At 33.0% G+C, this 18673-nt stretch overlaps 2 protein-coding genes across 8 annotated transcripts; one reads left to right on the forward strand and one right to left on the reverse strand.

Moving 5' to 3' along the window:
- The first annotated feature begins 1185 nt into the window (after positions 1-1185).
- LOC141718178 (VQ motif-containing protein 11-like) lies at positions 1186-1662 on the forward strand. The gene has a single exon (XM_074520557.1). It carries the CDS (start codon positions 1186-1188, stop codon positions 1660-1662), a length of 477 nt encoding a protein of 158 aa, XP_074376658.1.
- Positions 1663-13442: 11780 nt separating this feature from the next.
- On the reverse strand, positions 13443-16277 carry LOC141717487 (kinesin-like protein KIN-13B). 7 transcript variants are annotated; one of them, XR_012573668.1, is made up of 6 exons: positions 15775-16004; positions 15485-15644; positions 15097-15399; positions 14347-14820; positions 13941-14063; positions 13443-13768 (listed from the first exon to the last, which is right to left on the reverse strand). XR_012573668.1 is itself a non-coding variant. In XM_074519581.1 (5 exons), exons 3-5 carry the CDS (start codon positions 15622-15624, stop codon positions 14535-14537), a joined length of 729 nt encoding a protein of 242 aa, XP_074375682.1. In that variant the 5' UTR covers positions 15625-15644; positions 15775-15900; positions 16030-16277; the 3' UTR covers positions 14155-14534. The 7 variants fall into 7 exon arrangements, 4 of the variants coding, with proteins under 4 accessions (XP_074375684.1, XP_074375682.1, XP_074375683.1 ...); XR_012573669.1 differs by lacking the exon at positions 13941-14063 and having other exon boundaries at positions 13446-13768; XR_012573667.1 differs by lacking the exon at positions 13443-13768 and having other exon boundaries at positions 13775-14063.
- Between the last annotated feature and the right edge of the window lie 2396 nt (positions 16278-18673).

Below are 18673 nucleotides of genomic sequence, written 5' to 3' on the forward strand. Positions count from 1 at the left end.
ATTATTATTATTACTATTATTGTAGATAGTTTCTTGTATTATATTTTGAAAATACGAAATTATGTAAATAATGTATTATATGTAACATAATTTTGATCAAATAATTTGTTAACCAAAATTTTCTAAATTAGAAAATCAAAATTTAATTGTTTATAATCTAATAATATCATTCAAAACTAAAATTTAGCACATACAAACAGGTAAAAACAACTTAAATTAACTATATTATTTTACACAACCACGAGTCACCTACTCACCTCCATCTCCTCTATCCATCAATTTAAGTTTATAATAATAACATTATATATACATATAGTTCTCATGTGTTGCCTATGAAAATTTATAATCATATAATAGTATATTGTTACATTATATTGATCATTATGGGTAGTTATATCAATTAAGACAAAAAAAATAGTATATAAACAAATCAATTTTCTTAGTATTCTGCAATTATCTAAAATAATAATTTAACTCAAATTTCAATACCATGTACTCGTCCCATTAAATTCTACCGGCACGCTTTTAAATACTCCTTTAAAACATAATTTCATAATATTTTTTCAATTTTTTTTAAATAAAAGTTTTATATTTAAACTTTTATTCAAAAAAAAATTAAAAAAAATATTATGAAACTATACTTATTATACTATAATAAGTGCTTATGTATATAAATTAAAGAGACGAGGGAGTAACTAGTTAAAATCAATCACCTCACTACCTGCCTTTTTCCCAAAGCCATCAAATTCTCTAATTTTATGATAAATCTTTTATCTCTAAAATAAATACTTATACGTTACAAATGAAAACAGTCGGTACAAAGCACAAACCTACAAATAATGAGCTGTACAAAATTGGAAGTTAAGGAGATGCCTACAAATAAAGAAAAAAAGTTAAGCAGATACATGCAAATAATGACCTTTGAGTCAGACCTTTCCAGCTGCACTGCCTTATATCTCCAAATTCAGTTCCTTAGCGATTACTGTAGATCGTCATCACCACACAGAAGTCTTAAAGTCTTGCTTAATTCATTATGGCTTATATTGGCTCGAGTCTGCAACAAATTCATTTTTCAAGATGGTCTCTCTTCAAGAGTTGAAATAAACTTTTAGAGTCTCATTGCATTCAAAGTAGTTTTATCAACTAAGTGTATCACTTTCAACACTCTCTCTTTCAATCTCTATCATGGCTTCTTCTAGTTCCTCTTACTCTCTCAAACCAAACAATAACAAATCACCGCAACTAGAAAATGCCATCCGTGTTCATGTTGACCCATCAAACTTTCGTGATGTGGTCCAAAAATTAACAGGAGCCAGACCAGCAGTCGAGAAGCACAACCCTGTTAACATTGGTGCAGTAAGACCATCGTTCAAACTCCAAGAACACGCTAGAAACCTCCAACTACAATTGAACCAAAATGGGTTACCCGAGTCTGCGTTTGCACCAAGAAAGAGAGTGATAAATGTCTCGCCTGTGTCAACATTGGACACGGTTTTGGCACGAGGGAGTCCAAGTCCAGGAACATCAGTGTCACCTTTTGTACCACAGGAGGAGATAACTATGGCAGATAAAGGCTTTTATTTGTATCCCAGTCCACCGGCTACTGCTAGCAAGCCTCAACCCCAGTTGCTTCCCTTGTTCCCAACGTCTCCAGATTCTTAAACTGGACCAAGTGTACTATGCTTTGTTATGTTCAAATTCAATATTATTCGAGATATTATGGATTAAAAATAAGAATATGTGGCATATTATTGATTCACATTAATAGTATTTATTAAGTGAAACCTCTTTTTAAGTGGTACCTTTATTTCATATTTATTTTAATTATAATTTAAAATTAATTTATATAATAATTTAATATTAATATTTGATCTCGGCCTGTGCTTCACAAGTTATCAACTTATATTATAAAGGGTTTGTCTAGTGTGTGCCCATGAGCACATGCTAAACAATAAACTTATAAAGTTCGGAATGGTTTGATTGGTGTATTTGTTGTAAATGTAGGGTCACCATTATTAAGAAGTACTCCTCTATTTTTTATTATATGATGTTTGATTTTTGCACACATTCACTTTTGTTTTGACCGTATAGTTAGAATAATATTTTTTAATTTTTTCTTTTTATGAATAAAAATATATAACTGAAACTTTAATTTAGAAAAAGAAAAATTTTAAAAATATTATTTTATCTATGCAGTCAAAATACTTAGGATTGTGTGCAAAAAAGTCAAACGACATATAAAAGAAAACAGAGGAAGTATTGGCCAATCAAAACAAGCTAAAATTAGTGTTTATGGCACACAACAAAACCTTATTATAAATCTTTAATCGGAGAAAGGCGAATATGGTACTGAAATTTATTTTTTGACAAAAAGCATTCATTAAAACTCTCAAATACAGTCAGGGTAAATCCCCGAACTGATAATACAACCTGATTGGGAAATAAAATGAGCTAAATATCTAGTCATTCTATTTTCAGATTGTTTAACAAACAGAATATAAATATTCTTAACAATAAAAATGATTACAAAGGTTTTCAGAGCAATCCAGTCGACACCAATAATCTTGAAAACAGTAGCGTCACAATTGATCTATGCACATAAAAAACAGGTGATGGTCCCGTGTTCATACCTGTCGGTTACGCCAACTGAGGCCGGGGATACAGATGTCCCCATATATTGAACAATCTTTCGTTGTGGAAGGTGAACTTTTGTAATAATCACCACTGTTTCAGATTCAAAGCTAGCTTCCCAGATCTCCCGATACACCAATTGAATCATTATCAACGGACCAAAATAACAAAATCGAACACACCAAAACATATTAAAACACACCAACCACTCCAAAAGGAGAGACACAAACCACTCCAAAAGGAGAGACATAAAAAACACCTAAAAAGATGGATGCACGAATCAAAAATTTAATCCAAAGGATGAAGATTATTGAAAATTATTGAAAGAAAAACAGAAAAAACAAGAGAGAAGAATACGTCTCTTGCGATGACAATAGTTATTTAGATTGAGTGTATGAAGGTAGAGGGGGAGGCGGCGAGTGAGATGAAAAATGAGAGAAATAGGAGGTCGACTCTTATAGGGGGTTACTTAGAAGTCTTAATTTTAAGTTTTGGTACTGAAATTTATTAAAAAAACAACTTGAACTACTTGCATGCAATCATAGGCCAACAATTTTGTAAAATGAAAATGGCACATTAATGTGTGTTTACATTTTCAACACAACACGAAATTATAAGAATATTAAATAAAAGTTCTAATTTATCGGAGTGACGACAAGTTTTGAAGTCTGCAAAATATTGAAATGCAAATAATGTTACTCCTCCGTCCCGTCCCAATTTATGTGTCTAGACTTTTACCCCTAATTTAAGTTGTATTTGTTGGATTTTAATCGCAGTGGAGGCATGGTAAAACACTTTTACACATACAAAATCCAAATAAAAGCATATAAATCGTGGTAAAAACATAGGGATCGATTACTAACCTTTAATAAGCGATCCAAGAGCAACGATCGGAGATCCTTAGCAGCTGCTCCTCAAACGTGAAGCACTCCACCGGTATCCACCAAGAAAACGACGTTAAGGAGGAGGAAGAGGTGGAAAGAATTAGGTTTTTATAAAAATTGGGGTTGGAATAAAAATAGGGTTTATAATAGTATATTTATAGGCAAAATTTTCAGCTGAAATTTTCCATAAAATATTATTATTATTAACCCATTTATTATTCTTATTAATAATTAAAATACCTTTTAATTATTAATCTTTTTTCTAAACACTTTAGAAATAATTCTCTCTCTTGATTTAATTTCCAAAAATTAAATCCTTTAATTAATAATATTAAGAACTTTTCTTAATTAATTTATAATCAATTAAATCTCATTTAATCAATTATTAAATTTGCCAATTATTTATTTATTTCATAAATAAATAATTATTAGCCATTATTAATTAATTCCTCCACCATTAAATCATTCTCTTTTTATGGTGTGACCCTGTAGGTTCAATATTAAGCCGGTAGTAGAAATAAATAATAATAAAACTATTTCACCATTATTTATATAAATTCTCTAATTTATTAAATATGATTAATTAATTAATCACATTTATTCTACATCGTGAGGGATACTTCTCAGCATATCGCGAATATCCGGATAATACGAATTCACTGCTTAGAATACCAAGAACCTATTCAGTGAATAGTTACCGTACAATAAACTCCTTCTACCCTACAATGTCCCGATTAAATACAAGGCATGGATCTTGTGTCAAGCCTATCTAATTTAATCACTTGCTTACCATTTACTATGCTTAGTTCTATGCAAATTAGAAACTCCTTTCTAATTTCATTCACTCTGGCCAGAGATTCCTGAACTAGCATAAGTGGATCAGCCTTGAACATTCGCTTCCTTCACTTGAAGAGGTAGATCCTTTATTGATCATACATTATCTTCGTGTACAAATTCCTATACCCAGTAGAGCCCTAATAATTGTCCCTGGAGACTAAGAACTAAACCAAAGCATAGTTCAGTGTACACAAGATGAGTATGATGACCTCAAGTCTAAGGATACTTGTACAACTATCACTATATGAACAACTGCTGACACGTGAGTGAACTCCATCAGTTGTTCAGCTGGGCGAGTCATGTTCAGTGAACTTATTCTTTAATAAGCACCTACATACTAGCTATAGTGTCACCACACAAATGTCTATGAGAACAGACATCCTTCATAATGAAGCAAGCATAGTATGTACCGATCTCTGCGGATTATTAATTACCAGTTAGTAATCCTACGACCAGGAACTATTTAAGTTTAGAGTTATCATCTTTTAGGTCTCACTATTATGATCTCATCATAATGACATAAAAAGCTTTACTCTAAACTATGGTATATCTTATTTAAACACTTAAATTGATAAAGCCCGTAATAAAAATAAAACAAGTCTTTTATTAATATCAATGAAATCAAAATAGATTACACAGGGAGTTATTCCTAAATCCTAATACATGACTGGACTTAGGACATATTCCTTTCAATCTCCCACTTGTACTAAAGCGAATCACTCTGGTATCTAATACCCATCTAGTCTTTATGACGATCAAAGTGACTTTCAGAAAGTAGCTTTGTGAGTGGGTCTGCTATGTTGTTATGTGTGTCAACTCTATTTCAATACAATACAAGAAATATTACCGCGCTCCCACTAACCCTTTTGTAGACGCATGGTTCATCTACGTTTTTGATAAAATCAAACTCTTTGATTGTCTCATCAAAACGAATGTTCCATCTTTCGAGAAGCTTGCTTTAAACCACATATGGTTCGCAGCAGCTTACACACTAGGTTTTCATTTCTCTTGGAAAGAAAACCATCTGGCCATTTGCCAGATTTTATAGTCGAAGTAAGCAGCAATCGCAAGCAAAATCCGAACTGATTTTAACAGGGCTACAGGTAAAAGATTTCATCAAAGTCAATCCATTGCCTTTGTTTGAATCCTTTTGCCACAAGCCTGGCCTTATAGGTCTCCACCTGGCCATCTGCTCTAATCATTCTTTCGTATACCGTATACATAAATTCCTTTTCGGATTTCATGGCACTATGCCATTTCTCTGAGTCAACACTACTCATAGCCTCATTATAGGTCATAGGGTCTTCATCATCAATGATCGACAACTCATTGTCATTCTCAATGACAAGGCCATATTACCTCTCAGGTTGGCGAGACACTCTCCCTGACCTATGAATGGGCTGTTCCACAGAAGGTTGTTCAGTCAGAACAGGTGTTTCCACTTGATCCGTAGTAGTTTGTGCTTCTTGAACTTCATCAAGTTCAATTTTGCTCCCACTGTTTCCTTCAAGGATAAACTCCTTTTCCAAGAAGGTAGCATGTCTGGAGACAAACACCCGATGATCGGTGTAAAAGTAATACCCTAAAGTCTCTTTAGGATATCCCACAAAACTACATTTATGGATCGATATTCCAGCTTATCTGGGTCAACTTACTTGACATAAGCTGGACATCCCCAAATCTTAACGTGTTTAAGACTCGGTTTCCTTTCTTTACATATCTCATACGGAGTTTGAGGAACAGATTTGGAAGGCACCTTATTCAGTAAATATGCTGAGGTTTCCAATGCATAACCCCATAGGAATACTGAAAGATTTGCATAGCTCATCATGGACCGAACCATGTCTAACAGAGTTCGATTTCTCCTTTCAGATACCAATCTGGAGGCGTCCAGTGGGAGACTATACCATATACTTTGAGATAATCCAGAAACTCTCCATTCAAGTATTCACCATCTCGATCTAATCGAAGAATTATAATACTATGTTTGGTTTGTTTCTCCACTTCATACTTATACTCTTTGAACTTTTCAAAGGCTTCAGACTTGTGTTTCATCAAACACATATCCGAATCTGGATCTATTATCCATGAAAGTAATGAAGTATGAAAATCCACCCATGGCTTGCGTAGACATTGGTCCACATACATCTGTGTGTACCATTCCTAGCAAATTTGCAGCCCTCTCTCCATGTCTACTAAATGGAGACTGCAGTGCCACTATAAAGTGAGATTTTCATCATCCCTTTTCTTTTATTAGTTTGTTCAATCTGAAGTAAATTATGTCACATATATACAGACCATTATTTAAAGCACCACGTCCATAAGAATATTATCTCTAAGAATAGAACATTCATTATTCTCAATAATAAATGAAAATCCAGCCAAGTCTAACATGGGAATAGAAATAATATTCCTCACAATCGAGGGATCAAAATAACAATTATTTCAAACAATAGTCTTGCCCGTAGGCATATGTAAATGAAATGATTCTACATCTTCAGCAGCAACTCTTGCTCCATTTCCTATCAGTAGAATCACCTCCTCTTCCTCAAGAGTCCTACTTCTCCTTAGTCCCTGCAACAAATTGCAGATATGAGAACCACAGGCGGTATCTAATACCCAAGTAGAAATTTGATTTAATGACATATTCATTTCTATCATGAACATACCTGAATCAGAAGCGGTAGTCTCACTACCCTTCTTCTTCTTCAATTCTGCAAGGTAAACCTTGCAGTTCCTCTTCCAGTGCCCCACCATGTTACAGTAAAAGCAAACAACTTTGCTCTTGGGGTCTTCAGCTTTTGGTGGAACCGGCGTTTTCTCACCTACTTTCTTCTTCTTGGAAGGGTTCCTCTTCCTTTTCTTAGGATTGGAACCTTCACCAATTAGAAGAACAGAACTCTTCCTAGGGGGAAAATTCGATTCCGCAGTCTTCAACATGTTGTGGTGTTCAGGCAGGCTGACATCCAACTTATTCATGTGAAAGTTCACAACAAACTGCGAGAACGAACTCGGAAGCGATTGCAAGACCAAGTCTTGGCTCAGCTCCCCATCCATGGCAAAACCAAGTTGTCCAAGACGTTCAATCAAATTGATCATCTTAAGTACATGGTCATTCACAGATGATCCCTCAGACATCCTACAACCGAACAGCTCCTTCAGTATCTCATATCGAGCTATCCTCCCTGCCACATCATACAACTCTTGTAGATGCATGAGGATAATGTGAGCATCCATATGCTCATGTTGCTTCTGTAGCTCAATGTTCATGGAAGCTAGCATGATGCATTGAGCAACATTTGCATCATCTACCCACTTACGATACACAACATGTTCATCATTATGTGCATCGCTAGCAGGTTCAGTAGGCTTAGGTGAGTCAATCATGTATTCCAGCTTCTCAATCCTGAGAACAATTCTCAAGTTTTGAAGCCAGTCAGCATAATTAGGACCAGTCAACTTGTGAGCATCTAGTATGCTCCTGAGTGATAGTGCAGAAGACATAATATAGTAAATCTGTAAATGATAAACACATAACAACACTTAGCAAATATACAATTTCATTTCAAAACACTATATGAATCGGGTCTTTATTCATAAGTGGCTCCCACTAGTTTATCTAATTTATTCAACCCCCTACGTGAAAAATTAAGCATTCATAATGCTAGTGGGAATAGGGATCCTACATTCCATTACACAACCCCGGCTGTGGCACGAACCGCCATGTAATGTTCAATAGGCAGACAACTCTTGTCAATTACATCTAATGTTATTCCCTAATCAAACTTTAGCCTCTTGAATAATTGAGTTACGGCTGTGGCACGACAAACTCAATATTCTAAGTCAAGTCTAACCCAACATTCCGTACAATTGATTCAGTCCCCAAAGGCCCACGGCTGTGGCACGTATCGACCTTTGTATTCTTATTCAATGTACACATCTCTATGTAATAGACAAGTATTTCTTATTTCGAAATCAAAGCCCTCGGCTGTAGCACGAATCGACAATGATTCAAAAATAAGAACTACTTTTCTATCATGTTGGAAGGCTATGACCGACACAAGCCCGTTGTGTCATTAGCCAGTTACTACTTGATATTATTTAATTTTAAAGGGATTATATTACGTTACAATCATAATCATATTATAAAGAGATTCTTCCTTTTAAATTAAATATTTCAAATCAATAATCAATAATCAGATGATTCCCAGATCGGGTGGAGCATTGTCAAGAGGCGTCACTTAATAACCCTTTCTTACAGATAGAAATCTGTTGTTGACAGAATCATCCTTTCTCTCATATCGAAAATTCATATTCAATTACGTGTTTCATAAACACAAGAATCTCATGATTGTATTCATAATATTGTTATTAAGGTTATGAAACAATTTCACTATACTAGGTTGTCTAACAAGCGCCTTATGTTCATTTAAGTTCACCTAAATCTATCATCGCATGATAAACTAAGCATATATCATATATATAAACATGAATAAACATCAAGGTAGGCATGTTATATCATCTAGCACATTAGTCTAAGCATTATACATCTCTATGTATCACATGAAGCATTTAAAAGCAATTAAAACAGTCAAAAATAGCTTAAAAACACTTCTGTTAGCTATAAATAGTTCGAAACAATTTCATAAAATATCATATAATATATCATTAGAAGCGTCTCGAAAAGACGAATCCAACGGCACCAAAATCGCCCAAATCTGAGCTACCACGCGCCCTCACGCGCCAAAAGAAGCTTCCCCACGCGCCCCCACGCGCACACGCGCTGTCAGGCGCGTGTGTGACTGTCTTCCACGCGCCCCCAAGCGCACACGCGCGTCACGCGCCTAACCCCCTATGCTGACGTCAGCATGACGTCATCTGATGACGTCAGCATGACGTCAGCACGATGTCATCAGCGCGTGTCTACCACGCGTCGCGCGTGGCACGCCAACGCGTGAGCCCCACACGCGGTCCTCCGTCCGGTTTTCAGTCAATCGACGGTTTTTTTTTCTTTCTTGGTCACCGTGCCGCCATACTATACTCTGTCTTCCGTTCCACCGCCTCAAACCAGCAGCCAACAGCCAACAGTTGTATATTTACAGCCATATATATATACAACAAAATATACATATATATACTTATTTATTTAATTACGAATTTAATTGCCAGAACTTCAAATATTCATAATAAAAAATCTATACATCATAAAATTATGAAAAAAATACACAGACGATATACAACACTTGTAGAACCCAGATCAACATTCAAAATTATTCTGAGAAACGATTTCTCATCAGACAAAATTAATCCATAATATAACTTGTAAAAATCATAATTAATTCATACAAGCACATAAAATTCTGAAATTTTACCACAGATCTATATGCATACAACCTAAGCTCTGATACCATTGTTGGATTTTAATCGCAGCGGAGGCATGGTAAAACACTTTTACACATACAAAATCCAAATAAAAGCATATAAATCGTGGTAAAAATATAGAGATCGATTACTAACCTTTAATAAGCGATCCAAGAGCAACGATCAGAGGTCCTTAGCAGCTGCTCCTCAAACGTGAAGCACTCCACCGATTTCCACCAAGAAAACGACGTTAAGGAGGAGGAGGAGGTGGAGAGAATTAGGTTTTTATAAAAATTGGGGTTGGAATAAAAATAGGGTTTATAATAGTATATTTATAGGCAAAATTTTCAGCTGAAATTTTTCATAAAATATTATTATTATTAACCCATTTATTATTCTTATTAATAATTAAAACACCTTTTAATTATTAATCCTTTTTCTAAACACTTTAGAAATAATTCTCTCTCTTGATTTAATTTCCAAAAATTAAATCCTTTAATTAATAATATTAAGAACTTTTCTTAATTAATTTATAATCAATTAAATCTCATTTAATCAATTATTAAATTTTCCAATTAATTAATTATTTCATAAATAAATAATTATTAGCCATTATTAATTAATTCCTCTACCATTAAATCATTCTCTTTTTATGGTGTGATCCTGTAGGTTCAATATTAAGCCGGTAGTAGAAATAAATAATAATAAAACTATTTTATCATTATTTATATAAATTCTCTAATTTAATAAATATGATTAATTAATTAATCACATTTATTCTACATCGTGATGGATACTTCTCAGCATATCGCGACTATCCGGATAATACGAATTCACTGCTTAGAATACCAAGAACCTATTCAGTGAATAGTTACCGTACAATAAACTCCTTCTACCCTACAATGTCCCGATTAAATACAAAGCATGGATCTTGTGTCAAGCCTATCTAATTTAATCACTTGCTTACCATTTACTATGCTTAGTTCTATGCAAATTAGAAACTCGTTTCTAATTTCATTCACTCTGGCCAGAGATTCCTGAACTAGCATAAGTGGATCAGCCTTGAACATTCGCTTCCTTCATTGGAAGGGGTAGATCCTTTATTGATTATACATTATCTTCGTGTATAAATTCCTATACCCAGTAGAGCCCTAATAATTGTCCCTGGAGACTAAGAACTAAACCAAAGCATAGTTCAGTGTACACAAGATGAGTATGATGATCTCAAGTCTAAGGATACTTGTACAACTATCACTATGTGAACAACTGCTGACACGTGAGTGAATTCTATCAGTTGTTCAGCTGAGCGAGTCATGTTCAGTGAACTTATTCTATAATAAGCACCTACATACTAGCTATAGTGTCACCACACAAATGTCTATGAGAACAGACATCCTTCATAATGAAGCAAGCATAGTATGTACCGATCTCTGCGAATTATTAATTACCAGTTAGTAATCCTACGACCAGGAACTATTTAAGTTTAGAGATATCATCTTTTAGGTCTCACTATTATGATCTCATCATAATCCATAAAAAGCTTTACTCTAAACTATGGTATATCTTATTTAAACACTTAAATAGATAAAGCTCGTAATAAAAACAAAACAAGTCTTTTATTAATATCAATGAAATCAAAATATATTACACAGGGAGTTATTCCTAAATCCTAATATATGATTGGACTTAGGACATATTCCTTTCAGTATTAACCGTATGTCTCTGTTAATTATTTTTCAAATTCTTTTGTGAATAAAAGTTTGAGATTTATAATTTTATCCACAAAAAAAAATTAAAAAAATCAAGGTACGTATACAATCATTACACATTAAAATACGCCTAAAAGTCACAACTAATTTAGGATGAAGGGAGTATTTAACTTGGAAAATCAAATTCTAATTGTTTATAATCTAATAATGTCATTTAAAACTAAAATCTAGTACATACAAATAGTTAAGAACAACTCAAATTAACTATATTATTTTACACAACCACAGTCACCTCCATCTCCTCTATCCATCAATTTAAGTTTATAATAATAACATTATATATAGTTCTCTTGTGCTATCTATGAAAAATTATACACTACACCATATTTGACTTGTAGCAACACCAAAAAAAAGAGTTAAAATGGCCAAAAAGTGTTACCTAAAGCAAAAAAAGGGGCTATGGTTACATTTTTTGAAAATTTGGGGGTGTTGATTTGCCCCTGCTACAATAAGTGTCTACGGTTACACTTTTTGAAATTTTGGTAACACCTCCCAAGTCGAAGGTGTAACCACAGTTCTGTTGCAACACACCTTACCATTTAGTAACACCAAAAATATGTTGGAATAGACTCTTTTGTAACACCATATTTGCTATGGTAACACTCAATTCAATCTTTTGGTAACATTTTTATATCTTATTGTAACATTCTTTTTTAACACTCTGGTATTTTTTTTGGGTAAATGAGGTCTAAACCTCGTAAAATATATAAAAGAGAAAGAATTTACACGAGTCACTTCTCAAAATTTCTCTTAGAACAGGCTCTAAGAAAAACAAAGAGAAAAAACAAAGGGAAAATGAATTTTTTTTGTCACCCAACTTATTGTGTGTTTAAAATCTTACCACTCAACTATAATTTTTTTTGTTTTACTCATTAATGTTAGGTTCAGATTTTTTTTAATCACTAATGTTAGGTTCAGATTTGATTATTAGTATTTTGTCAATTTTCTATAACATTATTAAAATATAGTGATAACTAGTACAAAAAGTGTTATATGTGTCTTATAAGAAAGCTTATATGTGTTTGCTAGATGCATATGGAGGAGTCGTATAATGTCTAAATTATATACGTATGTTTTAGGAATAACGCATATTGTTTTAAACATCTAATCAGAACAGATGTATATACATTGTAAACAGACGCATATCTCAGTTCATATACGTCTGTTATTTTTTAGGTGGGGTACTAAGCTCAAAACCAAAATTATTAGGATGAGGCATCGCAATCCGCACTAAAATTATTGGGAAATAAAAAAATAAAAAATTCAATATAATTTTATTAGCAAACTGATCATAAAGTACTGATAAAGAAATTAAAAAATTACATATCAATATTTTACCAAACGACACTTTCAAAAACCCAATGAAATCACCAATCACAACTCCTTCATGCAACTCTTACCGACCCAAAATCAAAACAATAAACTCATCCATTCTAATAGAATTGTGAAACAAGTATTTATATAAACACAAAAATATAATAATATTGTAATAATGTGAATTTGGTATTAAATCAAACAACTCTCACAAGATATTTATCTTACAAACATAGTTTTATAACTTATTTTTAAGATTTTTTTTGTATATAAAATTTAAACGTTAAATTATTATTTATAAGAAAAAAATTAAAAATAATTCATGAAACTACATCTTTAGGAGTCTTAAAATGCTTGTCAAACTCTCATCACCAAGGTAAACGTCTTGGGGGACATATGGAGTACTATATATAAAGATATAGACATATATCAAATCATTAAAAAATTACAAACTACCACAATATTTTAATAATGCTACCAAAAATTGACATGATGCTAATAATCAAATCTGAACCTAACGTTAGTGACTAAAAACAAATACGAACCTAACATCAGTGAGTAAAAGAAAAAAAAATAGTAGTTGAATGGTAAATTCCTAAAAACATGTTAAGTTTAGTGACAAAAAAATCCATTTTCCCAAAAACAAAAAACAAAAATAAATTACATCAAAAATCAAACCTAACTTAAAATAAGAAAGACAAAACTAAAAGACTTAATCAAAAAGCCCACTAACGATCTAAAAACAAACAGCAGCTCACCATCTCCAAAAATGAGAGCCCAAAGACATCCCTGGCCCATATGCCCAACAGCAACTTAAAGAAAAAGTCTTCCCTGATAAAAGACCACAAAAATACTACTGCTCTCGGGATACACACAAATCCAGATGAGTAGTTCACTCGAACCCAGCACTCGGAAATAAACCCTTGTAATAGCATAAATCAAGCAAAAATGAAGCAAAAACTGCATCAGCCCCTGTAAACAAACATTTATACAAAATCAGTATTGCAGGGAGGCTGCGAAACCAAGTGCATCAGCAAAACAAGATAAAAAAGCAATTCACTCAACTAATACAACTTATAATGATTATGGAGCCGTTAACTTGACTAATTACAGATATTATGAAGTAACCAAACATACTGCATACATCATCAGAAAGTTACTGAATCGTAACAGCCATACTAATATGCAAAATTTAGAATTCCTTGCTCTCATTCAAGAAGATCAGGTATAAGAACATAAGAACTCATCCTCTGACTTTGATTTATGCCTGTCAAACAATTAAACTGAGTTATATCTGTACATATATAATGCAGTTGGCATAGCATCAGATATGCAGTTGGCGTACAACCTAAATTCATAATATGGATTAAAAAATTTGTAAGATACAACAAATTTATGGTTTACAACAGATCATTGGCTTACTTAAATAACCAATTTGGCTATAAAGACATTCTCTTCCTGAGTACAGAACAATGAAATATAAATTTTGATTAATTAGCCTGATCGCGGAAGGTAATTAACCCTGCTACAGATATTTGAAGTGTTATTACCTTTAGGATAGCAACAACTTCTTCGTCTGAATTTGTTTTCCTAGCCTCAGATGTTGTCGTATTCTTGGCATTTGTTTGAGTGGAATTCCTTGTCTGAAATCGATTATCTTGTTCACGAGTCTCCTCGTTGGGCTCATAATAGTCTTCAACTACTTTAACTTGAAAGACCTGTGAGGTTGAACTGCTTTCTACTTGTCCCTTAGGAACGCGTTCAAATGTAAAAGATTCAGTAGGCTCGATTTCACTTTTCTTAGGCCACCCGAATCTGTTACTAATGTTAGAGTATGTTCGCAAGATCCTAAGTTTGGTGAAATGCAGGATATCATAACAGTACGCGAATCACCAACAAATGAGTCTCTAAGAACTTCAGTTAGCTTACTCCCTCTAAAGGGGATATGACCCTGGTCCTTGTCAAGGGCTCTGATACATTCCTTCAGTGCAAGTAAACTTTTATTAATTTCAGCACCTTCCATTCTACAATAGAAATTGACAAGCATTTTTATTCCCACTGAGCAATTAGCAGTTCCCAACTGATACTTTATAAGAAAAAAAAAATCTGAACTTTTATCGCCTTTCGGATATCCTAGAATGGAATATTTGAAACAATGATATCTATTTTTACGAGTACTGAGACAGTATACAAGTGTTATATGGAATCAAATCCAAAAGAAAAGCACGTTCTAATTTTTTTCAGATTTCTATACGACATCCTTAGCATCATCAATAATAATGCCACATCTCGATACATACCTAGTTTGTTTGTCATTATCTGTCGTATCTGCACCACGTTCACTTTCAGCAAGATCTATAAAAGATAGCTTCCCAACAAGACGAGCAGGCTTTGATTCCTTCCCATCAACAGATTTTTTGATAGCAAGTTGCAGTATAGCATGTGATCTAGAGGATTCCTCATTTGCACCAGTTGTGCCAGTACTCCTTGTTGCATTGCCTCTCTCAATTAATTCCTTGATCGTGTCCACATCTGATACTCTAAATTCTTGCAAGCCCACGATGCAGACCTGTTGTTTCCCATCTTCCCTCATACAAAGCTTTCTGTAAACATACGAGTTAAGGTTATGGACTTATGGTGCTACATTAGTATATAGAGTTATGTAAAGTCACAAACCAGCAAGCTCACTTTCGATCATTGAGGAGATCAAACAACTTTCCTCCATATATTTCAAAGAAACTGACAAACAGTTGATATTCTTGGTTCAGGTCATTATAATGCATTAGCCTGAAAATATCTTGGGATGCCTTAAGTGGCAGTGGTTGCATTGTATAGGTCTTTCCACTCCCTGAGCATAATAAATGAAGCAAAAATTGTAATGATTATTTCTTTGTTGATCACACAAGTCACAAGGTATCAGAAACAAGTCTAAAAGAATGCAGAAAATACAATCAGTAGCCAAACATCAATGCACATACGAATTTCATCTTAGAAAACGCGCATCCACACTTCTTCTGAAACACCCCGTCCATTAACCGGAGCCATTTTCCTCAACTCATTCCTCAAACACTCAAACTCCTTCCCTTCACCCCCTCCTATGTACTCTGCATGAGGTTGTTTACACTGTATCATCCTTACTAGCAATCTATTGAATAAATAATCAAAAAACAAGAAAATAGAGATAAAAAAAAGTTGAAAATAAAATTAGGATTTAAATAGAAGTACTTGCATACAAGATTCATCCCAATTGGGACCGAAGCGAATGACAACGAGGCCCTCTTATTCGGCAATAAACATCAAAACAAGAAGATGAATTACTAGAACTCTAACTTCCAAACTCTGAACTCGATTGAGAAGCCTAATCAATTAATTGAGAGTATTTATTAGTGAGTGGATGTATGTTTGAGAGAGAGACTATCTGATTAAACTATCTGATTTTTAAACATGAATTGAGAGAGCGAGAGAGGGAGAGAGAGACGGAGAAGAGAGTGAAAATAAGAGGGAGAGAGATAACACTGATACTCAGACAAATTATTGAGCGGCCTGGATTTAGTTTTTGGTGGCTTAATATTTTGGTCAAAATTGTATATGCAGCCTAAATATTTAGTTTTATGGTGACACTTATTTTAATATCAATACTCACATTATATATTATGTTACAATAGCAATTTGATCATATTTATGGTAACATTGACTATCCTCTGCTACAATGTCAAAAAAAAGTGTTACCATAGATCAAAATTTAGTGATTTAAGATAATATTTTTGCTTGTAACACTAAAAAAAATGTTGCTGCAGGTCAAATATGGTGTACTGATAATGGTATAATAGTATATTGTAATTAAAACAAAAATAGTATATAAACAAATCAATTTTCTAAGTAATTTTCCAATTATCTAATATAATAATTTAAGTCAAAATTCAATTCATACCAAGTCTTATAAAAGAAATTCTATACATGCAAATTTTTTTTTTTAAAAAATAACTAACTATACCATTTTTCTAATAGTTAACATCAATCACCTCTCCCTCACTACCTACCTTCTTCCACAAGCCATCAAATTCTAAAATTTTATAATAATCTTTATCTCTAAAATAAATACGTTATACGTTACAGATTAAAACCGTCGGTACAATTAAAACCGTCGATACAAAACAAATACATACAAATAATTTGGTACTACAAAAATCAGTAAGTACAATATTGAGAGTTAACAGATACCTAGAAATAAGAAAAAAAGTTAGCAGATACATGCAGATGCAGATAAATGACCTTTGAGTCCGACCTCTCCAGCTGCACCGCCTTATATTTCCAAATTCAGTTCCTTAACGATTACCGTAGATTGTCCTCACCACACAGAAGTCTTACTTCATTATGGCTTATATTGGCATCTTTTCAAGAGATCAAATAAACTTTTAGAGTCTGATTGCATTCAAAGTAGTTTTATCAACTAAGTGTCTCATTTTCAACACTCTCTTTCAATCTCTATCGTGGCTTCTTCTAGTTCCTCTTACTCTCCCAAACCAAACAATAACAAATCACAGCAACTAGAAAATGCCATTCGTGTTCATGTTGACCCATCAAACTTTCGTGATGTGGTCCAAAAATTAACAAGAGCCAGACCAGCAGTCGAGAAGCTCCCCATCACTACTTCTCCACATTTCAATGCAAAGCACAACCCTGCTAACGTTGGTGCAGTAAGACCCTCGTTCAAACTCCAAGAACACGCTAGAAACCTCCAACTACAATTGAACCAAAATGGGTTAACTGAGTCTGCGATTGCATTTATTGTTTTAATAAAATTATATTTGTTTAAACTTTATTTTGGAAGGTGTTAACATAATTTTAGGAATATGTTAACCCAACTAGGGGGAGCGCGGGTCGGATCGGGCAGGTTTTGGATAAAACCGAAACCGAAACCGCATACCCTCGGTTTTCACCTATAACCAAACCCGAATAATCGGTTTTGGTTTCGGTTTTTAATTTTGCGGTTTCGGTTTCGGATCGGATTTTTACGGTTCGGTTTTTAACGATTTTTAACGGTTTCAGATTCGGATTTTTTTTGTTTGCTGCTCGGCCCTAAACCTAACGGATCAAATGAAATCAAAAATAATATTTTAAAAACTATAATATCAATCTATATATTTATATTATACTATTATAAGAAAAACATGAGTTTGTTTGGTTAACATTTCAAAAAACAGTCTAACGACTTATCATTTTTCATTAAAAATGTTATTTTAAGTGTAATAAGCTATTTTAAACGTAGCTTCCTAAAAATTGTTAACACCACTTTCAAAAACATTATTAATATTAAAAATAAGAAAAAATATGCATCTTTAACTCTTCTAAAATTAATTCAAATTATAATACTCTTCGAGTCGCATACCAAATAATCTCATAATCAATTAATTCTTAATAATTAATACACATCAGAAAAATACAAATACTATATTTTAAAATTAAATTAAAAATACATGAAATTGAAAAAACACAAAACTTTCATTATGAAATAGGATTCCTTATGTTGAAATACGATTCCTTATGTTTGATAAACAACGATAACTAAAAAATGGATGTTTTCGAAGTAAAAAGAAAAAAATTGAATTTAGGATTTGTACACTAAAATTTTAGTTATATAAAATAAAGAATTTATGGTGTAAGTATTAAAATATGAATAGTCATGTCACATTTTTGATATCTTTTGATTTTAATAATATATTATTGATATGTAATGGTATTATTAAATTTTAAAAATTAATATTTGAGAATCTTTATATTCAGTTTGAACAATATTCTAAAACTTAATATTTTAAATATCCAAAATTTAATAACTATATACTTCATTAAAATCAGTAATACATAATTATTATATTT

This window comes from Apium graveolens, chromosome 4 (assembly GCF_009905375.1).
Source record: "Apium graveolens cultivar Ventura chromosome 4, ASM990537v1, whole genome shotgun sequence".
Taxonomy (NCBI): Eukaryota; Viridiplantae; Streptophyta; class Magnoliopsida; order Apiales; family Apiaceae; genus Apium; species Apium graveolens.

Bases quoted from the DNA above. Each gene is read 5' to 3' on its own strand.
- LOC141718178 (XM_074520557.1), top strand. From the start codon at position 1,186: ATGGCTTCTTCTAGTTCCTCTTACTCTCTCAAACCAAACAATAACAAA.
- LOC141717487 (XM_074519583.1), bottom strand. From the start codon at position 15,624: ATGCAACCACTGCCACTTAAGGCATCCCAAGATATTTTCAGGCTAATG. The intron at 15,400-15,484 runs GTGAGCTTGCTG...GTATGTTTACAG, and splicing joins GATCTCCTCAATGATCGAAA to AAAGCTTTGTATGAGGGAAG. The intron at 14,821-15,096 runs GTATGTATCGAG...TTTCTATTGTAG, and splicing joins GATAATGACAAACAAACTAG to AATGGAAGGTGCTGAAATTA.